At 37.9% G+C, this 20,419-nt stretch overlaps 2 protein-coding genes across 7 annotated transcripts in view; one reads left to right on the top strand and one right to left on the bottom strand.

Moving 5' to 3' along the window:
• The first annotated feature begins 5,433 nt into the window (after positions 1-5,433).
• On the top strand, positions 5,434-14,761 carry LOC140229238 (sperm-tail PG-rich repeat-containing protein 2-like). The gene is made up of 10 exons (XM_072309516.1): positions 5,434-5,872; positions 6,326-6,600; positions 7,155-7,319; positions 7,789-8,013; positions 8,513-8,626; positions 9,791-9,950; positions 10,601-10,860; positions 11,552-11,735; positions 12,681-12,799; positions 13,382-14,761. The coding sequence occupies exons 1-10, from the start codon at positions 5,761-5,763 to the stop codon at positions 13,517-13,519; spliced, it is 1,752 nt and encodes a 583-aa protein (XP_072165617.1). The 5' UTR covers positions 5,434-5,760; the 3' UTR covers positions 13,520-14,761.
• A 2,146-nt stretch (positions 14,762-16,907) lies between these two features.
• The window catches only part of LOC140228659 (PDZ and LIM domain protein 5-like), a 107,993-nt gene continuing 104,481 nt past the window's right edge, over positions 16,908-20,419 (bottom strand). For all 6 annotated transcript variants that reach the window (XM_072308910.1, XM_072308911.1, XM_072308912.1 and 3 more), the window contains 2 exons: positions 19,832-19,950; positions 16,908-19,249 (listed from right to left, as the gene is read on the bottom strand). In XM_072308910.1, coding sequence (XP_072165011.1) covers positions 19,172-19,249; positions 19,832-19,950 — 197 coding nt within the window. In that variant the 3' untranslated portion in view covers positions 16,908-19,171. The remainder of the gene's footprint in view (positions 19,250-19,831; positions 19,951-20,419) is intronic.

Here is a 20,419-nt window from a genome sequence, read left to right as displayed (position 1 = left end):
CTCAAATTTTCACTGATGACTCAAAAAATAAAGTATCCCTTTTCGTTTTCCATGGTATTGAACCCTTTATGGCTGTCCTTTATGGCCTTAAACTCGCTGTTAATTGTGATAAGATGAAGATTGCGTTTGAAAAATAAGGTATGAAAAAAAAAGGAAAATCACATTTGCTACTTTGAAGTGATATGTAATCACCGTCTGTTTTACGCCATCTTTTTTGTTGGCTTTTCATTGCATCCCTGTATAGAGGATTATCAATTTGTCTAAAAGAAAATATATAACAGTTTAGGTATCTTGAAAAATATCAACTTTCTCGTGGTGACTTGAACTTAGAAAACTTTTGGGATTTCTTTGATTGTCTCTCTGATACTTAAACCATTTTATTGCCAGGAACTTTGGACAGCATGTACAGCGCTATGGGCTTTTCTGTGCCGATAGGAACTCTGAGCACGAAAAGGGTTGACGCGTCTCAGAAAAATAATGTCCAAATATTGTTCAATTCCCAAGCAAAATATACATGACGGAGGGAGTATACGAAACTTACTTCTTTCTCGTGCACCTTCTGTGGTAATAACGAATATAGCAAGAAGGGATTTTGGTTAAATCAATTTCTGTAAGGATTAATTAAAGCTTTGGGAAAAACTCTAATTGTATACTTTAGACTGACCCTTGATACAATACATTTCACTTTACCTTATCAAGTATAAAATCCACTGTATTTTCCAAATAACTGAAATAAATGGAGCAAGCTACACAATAAACAAACAAAAAAAAATCAGTATTTTTGAACAGAAATAAAAAGAAAATAGAAAAGATTTTAAAGGTTCAAATCTTTTCATGAAAAAGCCATTGGTAACAGGAGAATTTAATGAGATGATGATGTCATGCAATCAGAATTGTCAAAACTTGCTTTGCTTGCACATGGCACATTCTCCGATGTTAGTACTGTACGGTTTCCTTGTTCTCTGACAAAGCTGCATTGCGATGTCCTCGAAATTGAGCTTTGTGACTTTCCTTTTATGAATTCCCTTGAGATGCTCTGGTTGATATGATAAATGTCTTAACTATTACCATAGTTCCAATACCTGCAGAAGGCGACACATGGAATTAATCAAAACATCGATAATTCGTAACTTTTCACGAAGTGCCGGACTTTGTTCAGAGTTTCACATCTATTTTGTATTTGTATTTTCCCCTTTATATCTGCAATACATAACTATAATAACAGAAATCACAGGATGTTATGAAGAAATTTCATCTTGGTGTGCAAACAGCTCTCTGCCATCAGCACAGGTACTAAATTTGCACGCCAACCCATACACTATAAAGAAAAATAGTTCAACTTCGCACCTTTACGGGTGTAACGTTGTACCTTTCAGACCAGTTAGAACCTTTAAAGGTGCAACTGTGCACATTTCTGGTATGAGAGATGCAAAGTTGTAGGCCTGCAGGTAACGGTGCAACGCTCCCAGTGTGACGAAAGGTGCAAAATTGAACCTATTTTTTTTTTTTCTTAGAGTGTACCGTCACTATATGCCTGCCCTCACCGTATAGGCAAGTCTCCTGGTTTCTCCAAAATGTGTCACATATTTTGCTCAAAAAAACAAACAAACACACAAAACAAAACAAAACACTGGGGGTGTTTCTGCTATACTCTACCCTACACCCTGCCATCTCGGCTTCGCTGCAAGGTTTATAGCCTGTATACAGATGTGTGCATTAATTTTGCGGGATGCATTCGCACGCAGACACGCAATTCCCATGCAGTGTCACGCTGTGCACGTTTCATCCGCCGATGTCGGAACATCCGAATCGTGCGCATAAATTATTGATTAGTTAGGAGATTTGATTATCTCGAAGTGGTCAGTTCCTTTTTCGAACTGGTCGAATGTTTGCTCGCTTTGTGGGTAGCTATTAAATTACTATTGATGCCAATATGAAAAATCAGAAGTAATCATTACAGGACATTAATCATACTTTTGTGTTCGTTAGCATCATTCAATATCTGTCTCCTTTGTACGGATTCAAGTCATTTCATCAGTCTTGAAGTTGTCTTTGGATGTTGCGTTTTGACTTCGAACTCACCAAGCTTTCGTTTTATGAAAATTTTATTACAGTGTTGCAAACTGCAATGACTGCAGTTGTTGCCGCAACAACGTAATTGATACAACAAATTGGTTGTTTCCTGGCTGTTACCACACAGTTATTGCAACCATTGTGGCTTACACCTACTGTAGACATCTAATCTCACATTAAGCAGGTTAAAATCCTTCTTTTTAATAGTAGATGCCGTTTGGCCGATTTCAGTCAAACCGTCCCTGGGAGCGGTAGCTATTTAAACACGAAGTATAGTACAAAATACGTTACACCATTTATTAACGACTAACTTGTCGAAGATAAAAGGAAAACGCATTGTCAGTGAGAAAGACATAGTATTGTTTGAGACGCTTAACTATTATTTTTTTTAGGTCTTAAATGATTGCACTGCAAAAGAATCTTTTTAGCTCAAGCACAACACAAAAGAAAGTAAGTCCCAGAATTTTGGCGATTCAATAATGTGAAAATATGATTTTTTTTTTCCCCTGGGGGGGGGGGCGGACTGAAAATGACAGTTTTTATTCATTTTTTTTTTTGTCTGTAGCACAGTAGCAGTGACAAAATTAAGATAATCGTCTTTATATACTACGATTTTATATTGTCTATTCATGTTATTCTATTGTGGCGTTCCTTACAAGCAAATTTGTCGCTCCATGTCTTGGTGGGTGAGTCACAAAAGCACGAACGATAATCTATTTTACTTTTGTTTTACATTTAATGCTGTCAATAATTTGCACACTTTTGTGGGCAATATAGAATTTCAGTGGAGCAAACTTATGATTCAGCTATATCTAACAGACATTATCTGAACGTTTTCATGTTTCTTTTTCACGAAAATGGTATCGGACAGGTGAGGGCCCTGTACGACTACTATAGGCCCAGTAGTTTGTTATCTACTTTGATATCGTTCATCAAGTATTCAACCATTTTGATAGTCAGCACGTTTAACTTAGTCCTCTATTTTCTTCTCTTCTAATTCCTTGCTCGACACATTCTAAGCAGTGTGATAGCAGAACCCCGAGAACAGGCATGCCCGATCATACTAGTACATGTATAGGAACGCAGCGCACGATGTCAGAACTGCTTTATGACGTCACAATTGCTATGTAAGAAAATGTTACATTTCACAGAGTGACAATACGAAGCAGTGCGCAATGTCAAAATTGCTTTGTGGCGTCACAATTGTTTTGTTAGAAATTGTAACATTTCATAGAATGACGGTACGACGTAGTGCGCGATGTCAGAATTGCTCTGTGATGTCAAAATATGTTTTGTCAAAAATTATTACATTTCACAAAGTGACGGTACAAAGCTGCGCACAATATCTTAAAATTGTTTTGTGACATAATTTTGCAAATACTGTAGTATACTATTTGCAAAATGATGTCATAGGAGTGACGTCATTTTGCAAATAGTGCTTCACGGAGTGTCAAACATGCCAACACTCTGACATAGCTGAAAATACCTATAATAATGTGAAGCTCTTTTAACCAATCACCAAAGGATGAATTTTTAATCCAAAATATAGCATTCAATATTAAAACCAACGGGCAGCATTGGGACGGGAATTCCAGTTCTTTCAGGGAGCCATTTTGGCTGTAATTTGCAGAATACCAGTAGTGGATGGCATTGTAATGATATCAGTATCCCTGGTGTTTAATTTCAAATGAAAGCTCAAAATAAATGAGAAAAATAATGTAAGATTTAACGTGTAGATAAATTGTAGTTAGGTTGAAATTTTCAGGATCTACCAAGCTGACCGTTACCCGAAGGGCGCCATCTATTGTTTTGACTCGCGATAGGATGCTGTCTTTGCGGTTTTGTGAGTCAATCTCTAACAAGTTGTAAAAGAGAAGTTTGGCTCCTTAGTTCTTAATCACTCACAAGCAAGTGGAAATCCTGTCATTTGCTTACATCAATCACGTATATAAAGCCTTTGCTCGAGTATACGTCGTTGCTTTGTCTTTCTGCTCATTTAAACTTTACTTCTTCTTCTTCTTCTCATTGTCCGATTTTCCAAACTTTCCCTTATCAATGTGTTCTATTAATATTGCTGCATTCCCTAAATTTACAAAATAATTGGGTTTCATTCTACATTTGAACTGGCACCTAGCTCCTTTAAGAATAGGATTAGACGGAACGTTTTAAATTATGATTAAATCGACACAAAATCAGATAGAAATTCACAAATAATCGCTAAATTACTAAGAGAGAAGCAGGAATTTCAATCTTCTAGAATGTTTTGTGTCATGTCTTGTGCCAGGAGAGATTCCCCACAAACATTAGGCAGTTTCAATGAATGCAGTATACGTTAAACACTCATTGAATGTTGAAGACCTAAACTAGGCCTATATCATGTTGAAATTTTATGATTTTTCAAAGATTAGGTTAATGTCATGTAAGACCCTTTCTAGATGGACACCCTGAAATAATTTGTCACACAATGCGAAAACGTAAAAGGAATCCTCTCCACTTAAATAGATTTTTTCTTGAATATCGAAGAGTTGCTCCTTGCCCTGTTGCTATACACTCTGGTTCGGGCTAATAAAAGATATGACGAGTAGCATACTAGTAACTCATTGTCAAGTGAAAGAATTCCTTTTAAAAATGCAGATTTGTGATATTCCTCTCTCTATATATTTTTTTACATCTCTCTTCTGCTTGGATATATCGCAATTTCTTATAGAACTCACATCTAGAGATGACGTCACAGAAACAAGTAATAGTTATTTAATGAATCGTCCCCAAACTGTCCCTGAGTGACTAATCTTTCTGCATTCAGTAATGAATCCTCACAACTCATCGTATAAGATGGCAAATTAATGTCAAAAAAACGGAAATTTCCCTTAATGATATGCCCGGGTTTGTTTGTTTGTTTGTTTGCGTTGTTGTTTTTCAGCCTAATATTTCAATGCTGCGCTACGCCAAATTGTTTTTATTACACACACACACACACACACACACACACACACACACAAGTTTTTATTGAAACTCTGATGTTTACTGCCTGCATGATACTACTAAAGCAGTACACATCTCTTATGAGTGCATAAACACCGCCGTGTCTGTGAAGTATTATACCAAAGATTTTTACACTCAACGATGGAGCTTGGTATCACCGCGCGCGATGCATCGACGTGTGTTTCATGGTGCGGCTCTTCCCGCTGGCCTCGACGCACTAGCAGCACTGTGTATTGTACACAAGCACCGTTCGTTAGCAACGGCCCTTGGAGACGCTGCTTGCGTGCCTTCACTACAAGTGAGATCGCACGTGTAAACAATGGATTTCGGTCGTGGGTGTGGGTGCAGTGTACTGGTAGAACCACGGCAGGTCTAAACTTCGTGCCCCTCTCTCACATAACACATGATCTAACTGCTACATTTTGTGTCTGACAACAGAACAGTGGCTATGGAGTAAAACTTAGAAGGGGCTAGAGATTTTTCGGCACTTTACTTTGTCAAAACAGGACGCAACGTTCACTCCAACTGCAGAGCGTGTATTATCAGTTTTATTGGAGAAAATTTCATGGTATACAAAGTGATAAAAACGAAGTGTGATTCCTTGTTTCGTTGACTTGTTCTCGGACGTTCAGCAGCGGGACGCTCATCGACTCCCCCATCCACTTGTTCTCTCGTTGAACACCACGAAAACTCTGGAAGCCGAATATGTATGATCGGGCGCCAAGGGCTTTGACGGAAGGGGCTCAGTCAACTGGTTCATACGTAGGACCAGGTTCATACGACGCATTTCGTCCATCTCCAACAAAAGTCAAATCAGGTAAGTTTTACGAGAGTTTGCAAGAGTTTTATTTCAAATTAGAAATTCAGAATGTCTAGATACATAGATTCTACTAACTGTTAGTTCTAACGTTGTTACTTCTGTTCTAACAGTTAACTTTAGACGATCTATAAAATTAACGCGTAACATGATCCACTGCACTGTGTGCTAACTTTACATATCAACAATCATCGTGTACCGTAACATTTATGATTTGTTATTTGTCAACAACATGTGCATGATGTGGGGTCTAATACTTCAAGTTTTAAGATAGCAATACTGCCCCATACATTATTCAAATATTTAACATGACATAAGAATTCCTACTCGCACTGCTCCCCCCAGGATATTAGAATCTATTATCTAGTCAAGGGGTCCACACCATAGATCTAGACGAAGAGTTTGAATGAACATGTCATCATTTTCAGTGTCACTGTTTATTCTCATTTTCAGATGGGTATGCTCCCTTCTCGTCCATGACCCCAAGAGAAACCTTTCTGACGGTCCAAGATGCGGTGATAGCTGCGCCAGGCCCGGGACATTATGATCCCAATGAATCACAGCTCAGAATAAATGGGGGCCACACACTTGCCAACAAAGCCAAGAGATTCGAAGAGGATGCATCGACTTCAATTCTCACACCGGGCCCTGGAACTTACAATCTGTCGAAATCAAGTGATTGGTTGAGAAGAGCGGCACTGAAGGAGAAGGAGGCAGCACAGGGGCAGGTAGGTTACATTCCACAAATCGACTTTTGAGAATGATAAGGGCATTAAGGTGTTTCAGAGTCAAACACTATGGCTTTAGTGGCCACTTAATGCCCTTTTAAATACAATGTAGGCCTACCCTCAACTGATAAAATAATCAAGTTAATCTTTATGATGTTATGTATTTAATCTGGAAGTTACATTTAAGTTTACTGTAGTAATCTCATTCAGGATATGCAGTCATTCATCACAATTTATGTTCTCATTATACAGTGTACAAGTATGGACAGTTGGTGTGCTATAGCGTCGCAGTGTTGCATGTCCTTTCATAATTTTTAACATTGTAAGTCATTTATAGTTCTGCATATTGGCTGTGAGTGATGTTTGGTGTGACGCATTGTAGATCTTACAAAATAGCTCTACATCAAACCAGCCTTTACTGTATGACAATGAATATTTGCCACTTAATGACAAGTTCATATTTGTTTAGTAAATCATCTCCATATGAAAACTCTCTGTATCTGTATACATGTGCCGCTAATCAAGGACACAACTTCTTATGCTTCACATTTCAGCTGGTGACAAATCGCATCAAGTACTCCAGGAAACCGCAAGCCCCTTCCATCCCAACACCTGGCCAGGCCTATGGCTACGAGGAGTCTGAGGATGGTGTGCTCAAGAAACAGGAACCCCCAAACAAAGACGTTTCACTCGGCCCAGCATTCTACAATGTGGCGCATGTAAGAATATTTATTTGTCATCCCATTTGAATACTGGACTCAAATATTATCATCAGTGGGGGATTCGTAAAGTAACTTTTACCAACTTTCCGAATGAGAAACATGCAAATGAAATACCCACAGTAGTGTTTATTGAAACACGGTGTAAAGAAAATGCCATAAGCTGATGAGGCCTAGCCCAGTAAACTTGTGTTGCTTTTTCATTGCATACAGTTGATAATGTGATATCCCCACAGGGGTTCTGAAAACGTAATTGCAACTGAGGAGAGACTGAATTGTACAAAGCGCAATATGGGGGTAAAATATGCAAAAATGGTTCATTACAAATTATAGATAGAATGTTGAAAAAATTGTTATACAAACTCAGAGTACCGGTATGTAACAGGTGGACTCTCGAAAAAGAAGAATATCTATGAAATGTTATGTTGATTTTTGTTTTTTGTTTGTTGTTGTTTTTTTTTTATACCAGGGTGACACAAAGACAACAGCTAAGTACAAGGGGGTGCACTTTGGAAGCTTGACATCAGCAAGAATGGACTTCCGTGGGGATATAGGCCCAGGACCCGGCGAATACGACCCCTTCTCGAGACCAGAATCTGTGATTGAGAACGTCAATTCCAAGAGTGGTACCAGACCGTTTGAAGCTCGTATCCCAAGATACCATGAGGTCATAGTGCAAAGTGAGCAGAAAAAGGTCAGTAGATACATTTCGTGATGATTTTCCTTTTGCTCATATGTGCAGTCAGTTTCGTGCTTGTTGAAATTGCTTTACAAACTGCAGATTTTTGGCATGAAATACAGCTGTACTAAAGTACGAGCATAATAAACTGTGTCAAAACCATTGATGTGGATTACATCTGGAGAGCATTACGGAGGGTGTAGAGTTTTTTCAGTGGATATATTTTCATACATCTTGTGTTTATCTGCATTGATATTCACCCAAGATTCCCGTAACTAGCAGTCAGATCACATGAAGGGGATATATTTTTTTTTTTCCCCCTGAAAGTGTCTGCTATATACATGTCTAGCTTTGTGTAACATGATCAATGATATATTGATCCAAGCGATGGTCAATCAAGCTATTGATGTAATCTTGGAATTGTGTATTGTCATGCTGTGTGAGTGCAGTCACATGTTCATCACCACACTTCTGTTATGATCTAGTTAACATATTTTCGGTTTAAATATCACAGGCTGTTCCTGGACCAGGCAAATATGAAGTCAACAGCCAGTTTGACAAGAGGCCCCTGGCGGTTAACACAGAAGGCATGGAAGTAGAGCACCCACCATTCCTGTCACAAGCTAAGGTGAGTAAACTTACAACTAGAACAGCATATTAAGGCTATTCCACACTTCTCTGCTCACATTAAATCAATCTGTCACAATAAACAGTCGTACTGACCTGTTCAAAATTATGGATTTCCTTAAACTGGCATGAAGCTTTAGATCAATGCCATGAAATATCAAGCATATGCCATTAGTACATGTGCACCTTACATGTACTTTCAAGAAACTGTTTTAAAGATAATAAAAAGTTTTGGTACCTCAAAAGTTTCCCTGAATTTCCTTATCTTAGTTTGTGTTTCAGGTTAAAGTACGTTGTCTTTGAGACTTACTCGCCCCAAAGTGCTCTCATGTCTTAGTAATCATGCAATAATGGTTTCGTACCAGAGCCGCCGCCGTACGGCGGCGAGGTAGTATTGTACGAAACCACTGACTGCGACCAGCAGCGTGCAGCCCCATACGCATAGCTAACTGCGACCAGCAGCCCATTACGCTATGCGTATGGGGCTGCTGGTCGCAGTTAATTGCATGATTACTAAAGACATGAGAGCACTTTGGGGCGAGTAAGTCTCACAGTGTTAGTTATATGAAAGGTACTTTAACCTGAAACACAAACTAAGACAAGGAAATTCAGGGAAACTTTTGAGGTACCAAAACTTTTTATTATCTTTAAATGTGTGGTTCAATTTGTGTATTATCAATTAGTGTAGTCATGTTATTTGTCATTTTTGACAATTTCTATGCATTGATCTGTACTCTGAGGATCATTATGTGATGGGATTTTTCTTTTCTTTGTACAAGCAATTGTCATATTTGGTGCTGTGTAAGATTCTCATGGATTACACTACATGTTTTGTGTGCAATATTACTGATTATTTATGCCAACTGCTCAGTTGTTATCGCACAGTCTGTATTTAATCCATTCCATACGGTAACCTGGGGCCGGTTTCATAAAACTTTTCATCAATGACAAGTTGTCATAGATGTGACAAGCTACTGAAATCCTTGCATCTGATTGGCTGAGAGCAAATTTGTCATAGAAATGTGGCAGTTGTCACTGATGACAAGTTTTTTGAAACGGGCCCCTGGTGGCCTGTGTATTAAGACTATGGGGATTTCAGAGTTCAGTATCGAACGGGTGAATACATCTGTAGTCTGATATATTTCTGTTTTCCTCACCTCTACAGAGATTTCATGACAAGAAGAATATCGTGCCTGCCCCAGGCTCCTACAACGATCCTCGCCACGCCCTGGAGGCATTGAAAAGGGTACGCGGTTTGAAGCGGAGTCCCTTCGGCCAGACGTCTGTGAGGTTCGGACCACAGCCGCACATTAGGAAAACACCAGGTAATTTCATTTTGTCTGTGCTTGTTTCTTCCATTTGGGAGCAGTGTATCATCCAAAGTAATCTTATACATGAAGTCATGTAGCGGTGACCTCTTTGTTAAACTCTATGGCCCGAATTCACGAAGGTGGTACAAATGAAACCATGGTTTAAACCATGGACAAAAACCATGGAGCGCCAAGTGTCGCAAGGAATATTTCCTTACGAAATCAGTCATTTCATCGATGAAATGACCGTTTCGTTAACAAAATTATCATTTCGTGGACAAAATGACCATTTAGTTACAAAATATTGTCATTTCGTTACAAAATAATCATTTCGTTGACGAAATGACTGATTTCGTAAAGAAATATTCCATGCGACACTTGGCGCTCCATGGTTTTAGTCCATGGTTTAAACCATGGTTTCGTTTGTACCACCTTTGTGAATTCGGGCCTATAAGTAGTCTCAGATTGTTTAATCTGTCAACTAATTGTATGATTACACAGTGTTATGTTTTGCAAAGTCATTTTGTCTTATTGAAAAGTGTTGGGAAGTGTTTTTGTATTTTTTTTTTAAAACCAAAATAATAATATTATTTTTGGCATATTGCAGAAAAATGACTGTTCTAATTCAATATCTATCTTTCGTCTTAATTTCTATGGCTTTACAGGTCCTGGGTCATACAACTTCCCTGGTCTAGCAGACAGCAGCATGAGGAAAGCGTACATTGAGAGCACGAGAAGAGGTGCGTTTGGCTCCACCTCAGTACGCATCAAGCCCATCACCAAGAGGCAGGACTCTGCCCAGCCGGGACCATCCCACTACCAAGTCAAGGAGAATCCGCAGTACAGCCGCTACTCCACCAACCTCTCGGCAAATTTTGCTTCACATTCCAATAGGCTCTCCTCACCTGCACCTGTCACAATACAGGTAAAACAGCAACAACAACAACATTGCCAATTTCTGTTTTGTTGGTATTTTGTTTTGCTTTGATTTTAACAGTGTTGCACATGTAGAGTCAGTTTTGAATATTTCTCTATGTTTTCATGTGGTTCATTTTTTTTTTCATGTGTTCATAGGTTTATAGGTCTCGTTTTCTGACATATATACTGTATACACTGTTATTTTCGTGTACAGATATTTTCGCTAATGACAAGGCCATTGACATTTTCGCGAGATGTTGTTTTTGCGAATTGACTCCAATGCTTACGTTAATGCACTATTAACAGGGCGCATGGAGACATTTTCTCATGTTGTTAAATTCGCAATCCAACTGTGATTCGTGGAATTTGCGAAAATTAAACCCTCACGAAAATAACAGCTTATACAGTACATGCCATACAGCACAAAACATCTGTGTGGATATTGTAGACAATGTCATACATCCCAGTTTGCCATAAGCATCTTATGTTTGTGTGTGTGTAAAAACACACACACACACACACACTGTTAATACAACCTTGTACTAAATAAAAACACAGTCATGGTCTTGCATGTTTTTGATTCACATGCATTGGAGGCTGAGTGCATTGTAGTAGTTGTGTATACTTGGAAATATAGTGTTTATTTTGTGCTACATTCCTGTACCTTAAACCAGTATTCTTTGGGTTATTTCCTGCAGGAGAATCCACCTCCTGGTTCGTACGAGGTGAGCTCATCATACGACTGCTCACAGGGAAGGAAAGACCCCGCCCCTCCCCGCAGTCACGTCGGCCGCAGGAAGAAGGGCTCCTTCCTCTCCTCCACAAGGCGCTTTGCCCCACCCCGAGATGTCGTCATTGAGAAGCCAATGGAAGCTAATCCAGGTCAGTGAGAATTCTTCCTTAAATTTTGCTTTGTTTTGCCTTTTTGCGTGTGATTATTTTGAGAATTCTAATGTTATTGGTGAAAATTTCACTGGTCAGAGCTGACATCCAGTGATGTACATGTAATTTCATGATGATGGTATCTTTGTGGAATAAGCTTTCTCTTTTAACAAGAGGAGCTTACACAAGAGCTATGTGCCTTGTATGTATTCATGTAGGGTGCATTTTCTTCAACCTAAATGGGACCCACTTAGCTAGATGCTAATAAAATGGCATCATTTACTGTTTTGTGGCATTGATATTGAACACCATAGACACACTTGGTCTTGGGGGTATCGTCCCACCAAACCACAACCAAAATGATCAGATGGGACTGTGGGGTGGAATGCGATCATATCATGTCTCCCACTAAAGGTGTATTTCAGCTACATTGTACGACCACCCTAATCATGCATTTGATGGACTTTAGATGGTGTATTTACTGTAACGCGACCAGTGAGCACACATAAAAACTCTGCAATGTGCTTTGCATGTCTTTCACATCAAGTCACAGAATTGCTATGCATGAATTGGCGTAGTCAGTCATCCTTGTACACACACACACACACACACACACACACACACACACACACACACACACATACAAATCAGCTTATTCTTTAGGGTAACAAAAATGGCATGGTGATTTTGATGGATGAATCAAAAACATCAAGTTATTCTGCATGGTTTTTGCTAGACATCTACCTTGTATTGTAAATTTTGCATGAGTTGTCCATCCTAAGCATAGCACTTTAGAAAACCCAGATCATTCATAAAGAGAGTTACTGTTTCAGATGGTTAGTACTTTGGCAGGTAGTGTTGTTTGGTTCCCCGCTACATGCAATCTGACCACCATATTGACAGACAGTAACATGCATTTTGCCTGTTTTTCTCTTGTGTATATAGGTCCTGGCACGTACGATCCAGCTGCCACAGATGCCGTCAAACTCAGTCTCCTTGTTGGAAAGGACAGGCGCTTCAGAGAATTGAGAAAGAATGAAAATCCTGGACCTGGAGCCTATGAGGTAAGGCTGAGTTTTCTATGTCCATACAATGTCTAGTAAGGATTGAAAAAGAAAGCTAAAAATTCCTTTACATACAATGCATGTGCTTATTGCCAAGTGGACTGTTTATTAATTCATCATTATTATGTGGTAAAGCTCGTCAGTTTTGCGTCTTGATATTATCATTGTGATAAGAATGCTTCACAAAAATAATCATCATAATGATAATCATCATATGATAAAGTGCACTTCTGTTGTAACAAAATATCATTACAGTGAAGGAAAAGTTCAGGTCCCAGAATATTTAGTTATATATCTTCATATTTTTTGTTTGTTCAGCCATGATGAAATATCAATGAATGAAAGAAACCTGCTGGTCCTGAGGACTTAATTATTAGTGGGAGTGGCCTGTACTGAAATTGGAAGAAAAACTAGTTTTGAAGATATTTAGAATAGTAAAAATGAAGAGTAAAATTTTAGATCAAATAGGTCTGTATAATTTTGCAAAGTGAAAGCTATTGGCTGCTCCTACTCCCACACCTAATGTATCGGAAATAGTTGCCTTTCCTTACCCCAGTATTTATCTTGATTTCATCCTCACAGTTAAGTCCACTTCTGCAAGACACCGTCCTGAAGGGCACCTTCAACGCAACCCTCAACAACCCCATTGCACCCCAGATGGAACTGGACAGGGGCGCCTCACAAGCTACCAAGCACCAAGCCTTTGTACTAGGCGTTTAGTGCCCAGAATTTCTTCCACTGCTGTCACTCACCTGGCATCGTCTGTTTTACTCGTCCATTTTATCTCATATCAAGCAATAATGGGCAGTTATGGAAAGACTCTTAATTCTTGCAGGCAGACAAGGGACTTCAGACTAGATAGACACCCTGTACTTGTTTGTTGTTTTGCTGCAGAGGGGTACTGAAAATACCTGTGTGTAAAAGTGATTCTGCCATTTTTAAATTATGTGATGGATATTGATGAAGGAAAACATTTTTCGTTCTTTCATCTAATGAACTGCAGAGAAGGTAATGCATGTGACATCCTAGTATACATATGATACGAGAGTGAAAAAACATTTTAAGCCCCATATGGAGAGGACTTTGTCAGGACGATGGAAGATGTGTATGCATCTGAGAAGAGGAACGAAGAACTACAGGCTGGACCTGTACGTGGATCAATTGATTCCCACGCAAGACAATCTTAAGATGAAATTTGTAAGTTATGATTCCTGTGCACCCTCTTCATGCAGTCAAAAATGACTGTGGATGCTTACAGTGGACCTAATGACGTGTATAAAATGATAATGGATGTCGCCTACCATGCATACCAAGCGTGACTGGTGTTTGAATGTGTGCGTTCATTTGCAGCCTCCAAAATCTGTGCATCACCTTCAGGCATGTAGCTATGTTGTATTATGTCTTGGTTGCATTGTTTTCCCCCATGTTCTCATTTTTGTCAACCATAAATCCACCTTTACAACACAGTTATCGGTATATTTACAAAATGCTAATGCTGCTAAGAGCCAAAACCAATACACATTGTATTGTTCAAAGTATGATACGTTTTGTGCATAATTTGTAGTTTGCCAGGACTTGATGCAGCATGTGCCTTACAGACGGCAACATCATTAGATGGCATGGGAAACCAAAGTCCATAATAATAGTATACCATCCTGTATGTTTCTATTTACCATTATAGGCAGTCGTATCATTCAGATGCATGGGAAACCAAAGCCGTCCATCTCATGCATTTGTACCATCCTGTGTGTTTCTATTCATCATCATATGCAGTCTTATCATTTTCATTCAGAGATAACCACAACCGTCCATACATCATGCCATCCTTTATATTACTATTTACCATATTAAATAGGCAGTCAGTGCTTAAATGTATCTTCTGCATGGGCACAGATGTTTTGTCTGTCTTTTTTTTTATTGTACCTGTACATATATCAACAAATTATATGGAATTTTAAATTAGTTTATGCTATCTTTTGTGTGATTATTTATTTCAATCTTGTGAAAACTGCTGCATATTCTCATATTTAAAGTATGGTGTGTGTGTGTGTGTGTCTATAAATATATACATACAATGTATATATATATATATATATATATATATATATATATATATATATATATATATATACATACATATATATACAATATATCTTTGTCTAAAAGAAAAGAGCTACTACATTTTCTACACAAAAGGATGATTGCCGCAACACAAAAAATTAGCAGTAAAGCACTTTATTGGTAATTCTGTCCTACTTTTCAAATTGCCTATATACGTACATTGCATTGTTCAAGAGAATAAGCCCAAAATAGCCATTGGAAGGTCAACCTCCAGAAAGGCACTACTAGTATTGAGACACTGCTAAGTGGCAACTCTATGGTAGTCATGAATTCTATATTTCTTTCGGCATATTTGTGGGCTACACATACAGGAAGAATGCACCTTTGTTTTGTTTCTGTTTTGTTAACTACATTATCAAGCACAAGGTATTGTCAGCATGTGTTACAACTAGTAAAGATGTGCGATATTTCATCCTTTCATGAGGACAAGTTTGCAAGATTGAAGACTAAGACTTTCACAATACAAACTACGTGGCGAATGTGGAAGCACTAATGCTGCACATGAGGGTCATTCAAGCAAAACTGAGAGAATGGAGCACATTGGGGTAGGTAGACAGTACAGACTTTCACGCTCGAGAAGCAGTGTCTGTGTGAAAATGGTGGTGTGTAAAAATCATCGAAGTGTACATTCTTCAAACGTTTGTTACACGGCCAACACATCACACAAGGATCTTGTCCACTCTACAGCCTTGATATGTATTTTAAAAAAAGGGAAAAAAAAAAACACTCCGTCAACAATTACATTAAGACATTAATGGCTCTCCTACACAACAGTCTTACCATTCCACTTTAATAAGGAAGTTTTGAAAACAGAGGATAAAAATGTTTATCGTACGTGCACCTCAAATGGTTCACAACTCTAAAGGGAGAAAATAAGACAACAGAGTAACTTATGGGTGATAGCATGGCCACAATGTCAAACAATTCAGTTTTCTTTTCTTCTTTTTTTCATAATCTTTATCTTTCTGTTGTCTCTGTATCATAAGAGAACTTTCTCTTTTTTTAATATATGGAAAACTATAAGTATATGGTTGCTGCAAACTGCATGACATGAAAATATACATTTCCTTCGCAATAATGCACACGTTCATCAGATTTTATCTCCAAGCAGTGCGGATTTACAGCACCATTTTGAAGACGCCCACTATGCCTGCTCATCTGTGAGCCCACTCGTATGAAACAAGTCTGGACGCTTTGCCGGTCCGATGTTTGAAATGACAGCACAGGCAGGATGCAGGCACATCAAAGTACATGTTATCCGACACTTACCACTCTATCTCTGCCATTGTTTGGCTAGAATAACTCGTAATCTGTTTTGCCTAGTGTACCTATCATACACAGTAATATAGTCTACTGAGTTATAATAAAATGTGTCTGAGTGTTTGTGCATGTGTGTGTGTGTATGGCATGTGTGTGTGCACAATTGTGTGTAAAATGTCTCCTCAATGAAAGAAACTGTAAAAAGTACAAGTAACGTAAGGTTCTACTGATTTCATAGAATCAATCAGTGAACTAGTTCCATTGTTACAATGTAAATCAATACTGCCAGTCTGAAGTTCAGATACCATCACTACTCAGCTCTTTTATGTCGTCATCAAACATACACATACAAAGATTTTCTTTTTTATATCTTCCTCTGCTGTGTTGACACACACACAAAAAAATGTATTGACTTCCCTTGGTAACAAGCGATAAAAGGCATTAAAAAGAGTTGAAAGCTCTCTGCTCCATAATAACTAGTCAAATAGAAATAAATATTACAAAAAAACACCCCAATTTATTGCTGCAACTTCTACCTGTACCTCTTTCGACTGACTGTGTATAACACAGAGATGAATATCATAGAAGAAAGATGTACTTCTTGTATGAACCACAAGTTGTTTTGTTTTGTTTTTCAATTAGCATGGCAACTTTTATTAAATTCCAGAAAAACATGGCAGCGCCAAGTTAGTTTGCCCATACTGGAGCATTGTTTCAACATGTTCCCTTTTTAGCATTTTCTACCCTTAAATATTCACACATTTGACATCACTAATTGCATCATTACATATCCACATTTGATATGTTGTGATCAGAACTTTGGTTTCACTTCAAAAGATAAATTTGAGCAGAGGTGTACAGTAGATTGCATTGTATGATCACAAAAATACCCCATACTGCTCTCAAAGTAAAAGTAAGATACATGCCAACTCCATATAATAATACTACACACAAATTGAAATGTACTCATTCCCTTCTTCCTAAACAAATTATTGCAATAATCTAGAATGCTTTTGGAAGACATAAGGATTTTGCTTGAAATGAAAATAGAGGCTAGATAAAGCAGAGAATGTATACAAATATTAAATTAAATATTTCACTAGCATGCACGAAAAGTAATACCTTTTAAAAGCTTACATGTATACTCAGATCTTTACAAATATTCTAAAGAATCTTTGGACGCCTGGGAGCATGAATCATAAATCCCAGCAAACATTGACCTATGGCTGTTTCTTCAGAGAGAGAGAAAAAAATAAGGAGCATTTATATGCAAGTGTAGATCAAGATCACAAGACCTAATTCCACAGTAAGATAAAAGCTCCCCTCTCTAAACCAAACTTTTCGATGCGAAATGCCCAATCTTTCCACAGCCATATTTACATATGTGTTCATGAATTTCAAATACCACTTCATCAATTAGAATTATGATGAAATGAGTAAGCAAACATTTCAAACATCATGATGATAACATGGTAAAGCTATCATATACTCAAATTTGAACATATTCATGAGCACTGGTGATTTGTCCCCTTAAAGAAAAAAATCCACAAATTGTTGCACTAGAGAGGTTATACGCAAATAAATTCCCATTAGTATACCCTCACACAGCCGCATGCACAAAAGAAGTATTCAAGTCATATGTACACTTTACCTACATTCTACAATAATACATTTTTTCTGAAATGCCATCTGATATATTTTCTCCATCATCATGAAGAAACATGCAGTAGTACTTTCTTGTAATACATCAGGTAACATTTTGTGATAAAAGCAGAATTAATCAAGTCATGATCCATGTTAAACAGAAAAACAACAACAACAACAACCAAGAAAATCTCTGGTTATTCCAATCATTCTTATCATAATTGCGTAAATTCTAACCATGTCCACCGTTACTCAACAAGTCAACAACATAAACATGTACGACAAGCAACAGAATGACATATAAACCATTTACTGTTTCAGAAGTCGTCAAAAATACACCCAAGATGGTTCTCGGATGATGCTGTGCATAACATTTGATTTCATTATATCTTCTTTAAATCCACTCAACGTTGCATTTTATACACAAATATTCAATAAATACATTTCATAACATTATTGCTAGTTCAGTTTATTTATATGCAAACTAAAATGACATTATATGCACCACACGGTATCTGTGCTTCAAGGTAAGTTGTGTCAAATAAGAGTCGAACACGTCATGAGCAATGCAGTTATCTTTTCCCCCTGCATGAGGCTGTCGATTGACCTAACTTCAAAAGTTTTGTATTCCAGTGAGGTTTCACAGAGATCCTCTCTGTAACATATTATTCATTTCAAAATGTTAATTTGAGATCAATCCACCAACCAATTACTGAGCTTTTAACCAACATTTATGCACTTCAAAGAATTACGTTCTCTCAATAATACAAAAATTATTAAAAGTAAAGTCACTCGAAACTATGAATTTTTCTGTAACAAATAAGATTAAACAAGGGCTCTTGCACATCTTTTTTTTTAAGTCAAGCCAAAAAAAAGGGGGGGGGGGAGTGCCCATTAAAACATATTCAGCATTTGTAGGCTCTAAATCATGATATCAACAAGGAAATCATATCTTGATAAATGATTAAAACAAAATATGATTCTAGTCGGTAGAGCCGACAGGTAAGCTGGATGAAAATGAACATGATCACTTCAAAAGGTACGGTGCAGTTATACCCCACATCATACTCTTCTAACAACTTTGTTGATCAAAAAAAAAAAGTAATCATAATAAAAATCTGTAATACATATCATCATACATTTTACAAGAAGTAAAAGGTTAAAGTCTATGTAACATAATGCTACTACTGTAATGTTTCAGATATCTCTCCTGTCCTCTCTCTCTCTCTCACTTTCTGTCTCTCCTCTCATCTGTTCTTCTCTTTTTCTTTTTCTTATTTTTTTTTTTTTTGCCCAAGAAGCCAGAAAGTGCTCCTGTTACATTATCTGCGTATTTCCACGGCGGTATTATGAGCCGTGTGCTTGGCAGTAAGGGCGCCCTCCTTTGGCATAGAATCGCTGGCCCTCGAGACGCTGGTTACAATGCTGTGAGTGAATAAGAAATAAAAGGAACAGGGCACAAGGCTGAATTAAAACAAAAATTCTCTCTCCACAAGCAGTGATAACTACCACATTACACGGGCACCACGTATGTGACCCTGCATCACAAACCCGCAAACACGTCGGCAGACATAGACTTTTACCCGAGGGCAGATTTTGAAAGAGCAGAATTTTGGCTTTAGAATGATGCATTTCTCAATACCTCATATGGACTATCCTAATCTAGCTAAATATTGGGAAGAAATGTCACTGCACACAATCATATAAAAATAATTATTTGAAAAGACTAAAAAGTCAATCTATTGCTCAAGAATAGTCATTTCCAACATGTTCTACATAACTAACCTTTTTTTTTATAAACTTTCTAACCACCTTGTATATATGAAATCCCTGATATGCACTGTTTTGCAAATAAAAGCAGTATTTGATATCACAGAAACAACCAGAACTACAATCATTGGGGATCCAAACAGAGAAAATGCATCCATATATCTCAGCATTTTCGAGTTCTAAGTTCTTTTACAACTGTCACCTCAGTACATCAAATTGACAACACAATGCTCTCACCGTGCATGTGAAGCACTCGGCATGATAGGACTTGTCCAATGCCTCTAGCCATGCCTCGCCAGCCTCGATGGGGAAGTTGCAACCCCCGCAGTTGACACCCCTGAAGCGGGCCTGAAAGTCTGGAGAGGAGGCAATATCATAATGCTAATTAATTTCACTAAGCTTTGACTATTGTTAAGATTTGTGTGTGTGAATGTGTGTGTGTGGGGGGGGGGAGGGGAGTTTTGGGGAGGGGGCTTTTTCTTTGAGAAACAAGTCATTTTTGTTAAAAATGAAGCTACTCTATTCCAAGTTTTTATATGTTGTGTAGTGTTCAGTTGTCTCATTTCTCCCAAACATACGATTATTGCTTGTATCTGATACAACTGTGTAAGTCAATTACAAGGATGGCTGTCTCTTGCAAAACTATGAAAATAATATTGCACCTCAACATTTCTGGAATGATTTTCAGGCTAGCCGTATAAAATTCTACTAGAAATCTAGCTTATTCTCTCAAAGTCATTCTCTTACAAGTAATTTTGCTCAACAATGAAAATATTACAAATTTGTTATCCTTCAACAGACAGAGAGGACATTCCCAATTCTAAT

The sequence above is a fragment of the Diadema setosum genome, chromosome 5, assembly GCF_964275005.1.
Source record: "Diadema setosum chromosome 5, eeDiaSeto1, whole genome shotgun sequence".
Classification (NCBI taxonomy): Eukaryota; Metazoa; Echinodermata; class Echinoidea; order Diadematoida; family Diadematidae; genus Diadema; species Diadema setosum.
The sequence above is the reverse complement of the archived record's forward strand: the minus strand, read 5'-3'. Positions and strand labels throughout refer to the sequence as shown.

Excerpts from the sequence above, each read along its gene's own strand:
- LOC140229238 (XM_072309516.1), top strand. The coding sequence starts at position 5,761 with ATGTATGATCGGGCGCCAAGGGCTTTGACGGAAGGGGCTCAGTCAACT. Across the intron at positions 8,014-8,512 it reads TGCAAAGTGAGCAGAAAAAG|GCTGTTCCTGGACCAGGCAA; the intron begins GTCAGTAGATAC and ends TAAATATCACAG. Across the intron at positions 10,861-11,551 it reads CTGCACCTGTCACAATACAG|GAGAATCCACCTCCTGGTTC; the intron begins GTAAAACAGCAA and ends TATTTCCTGCAG.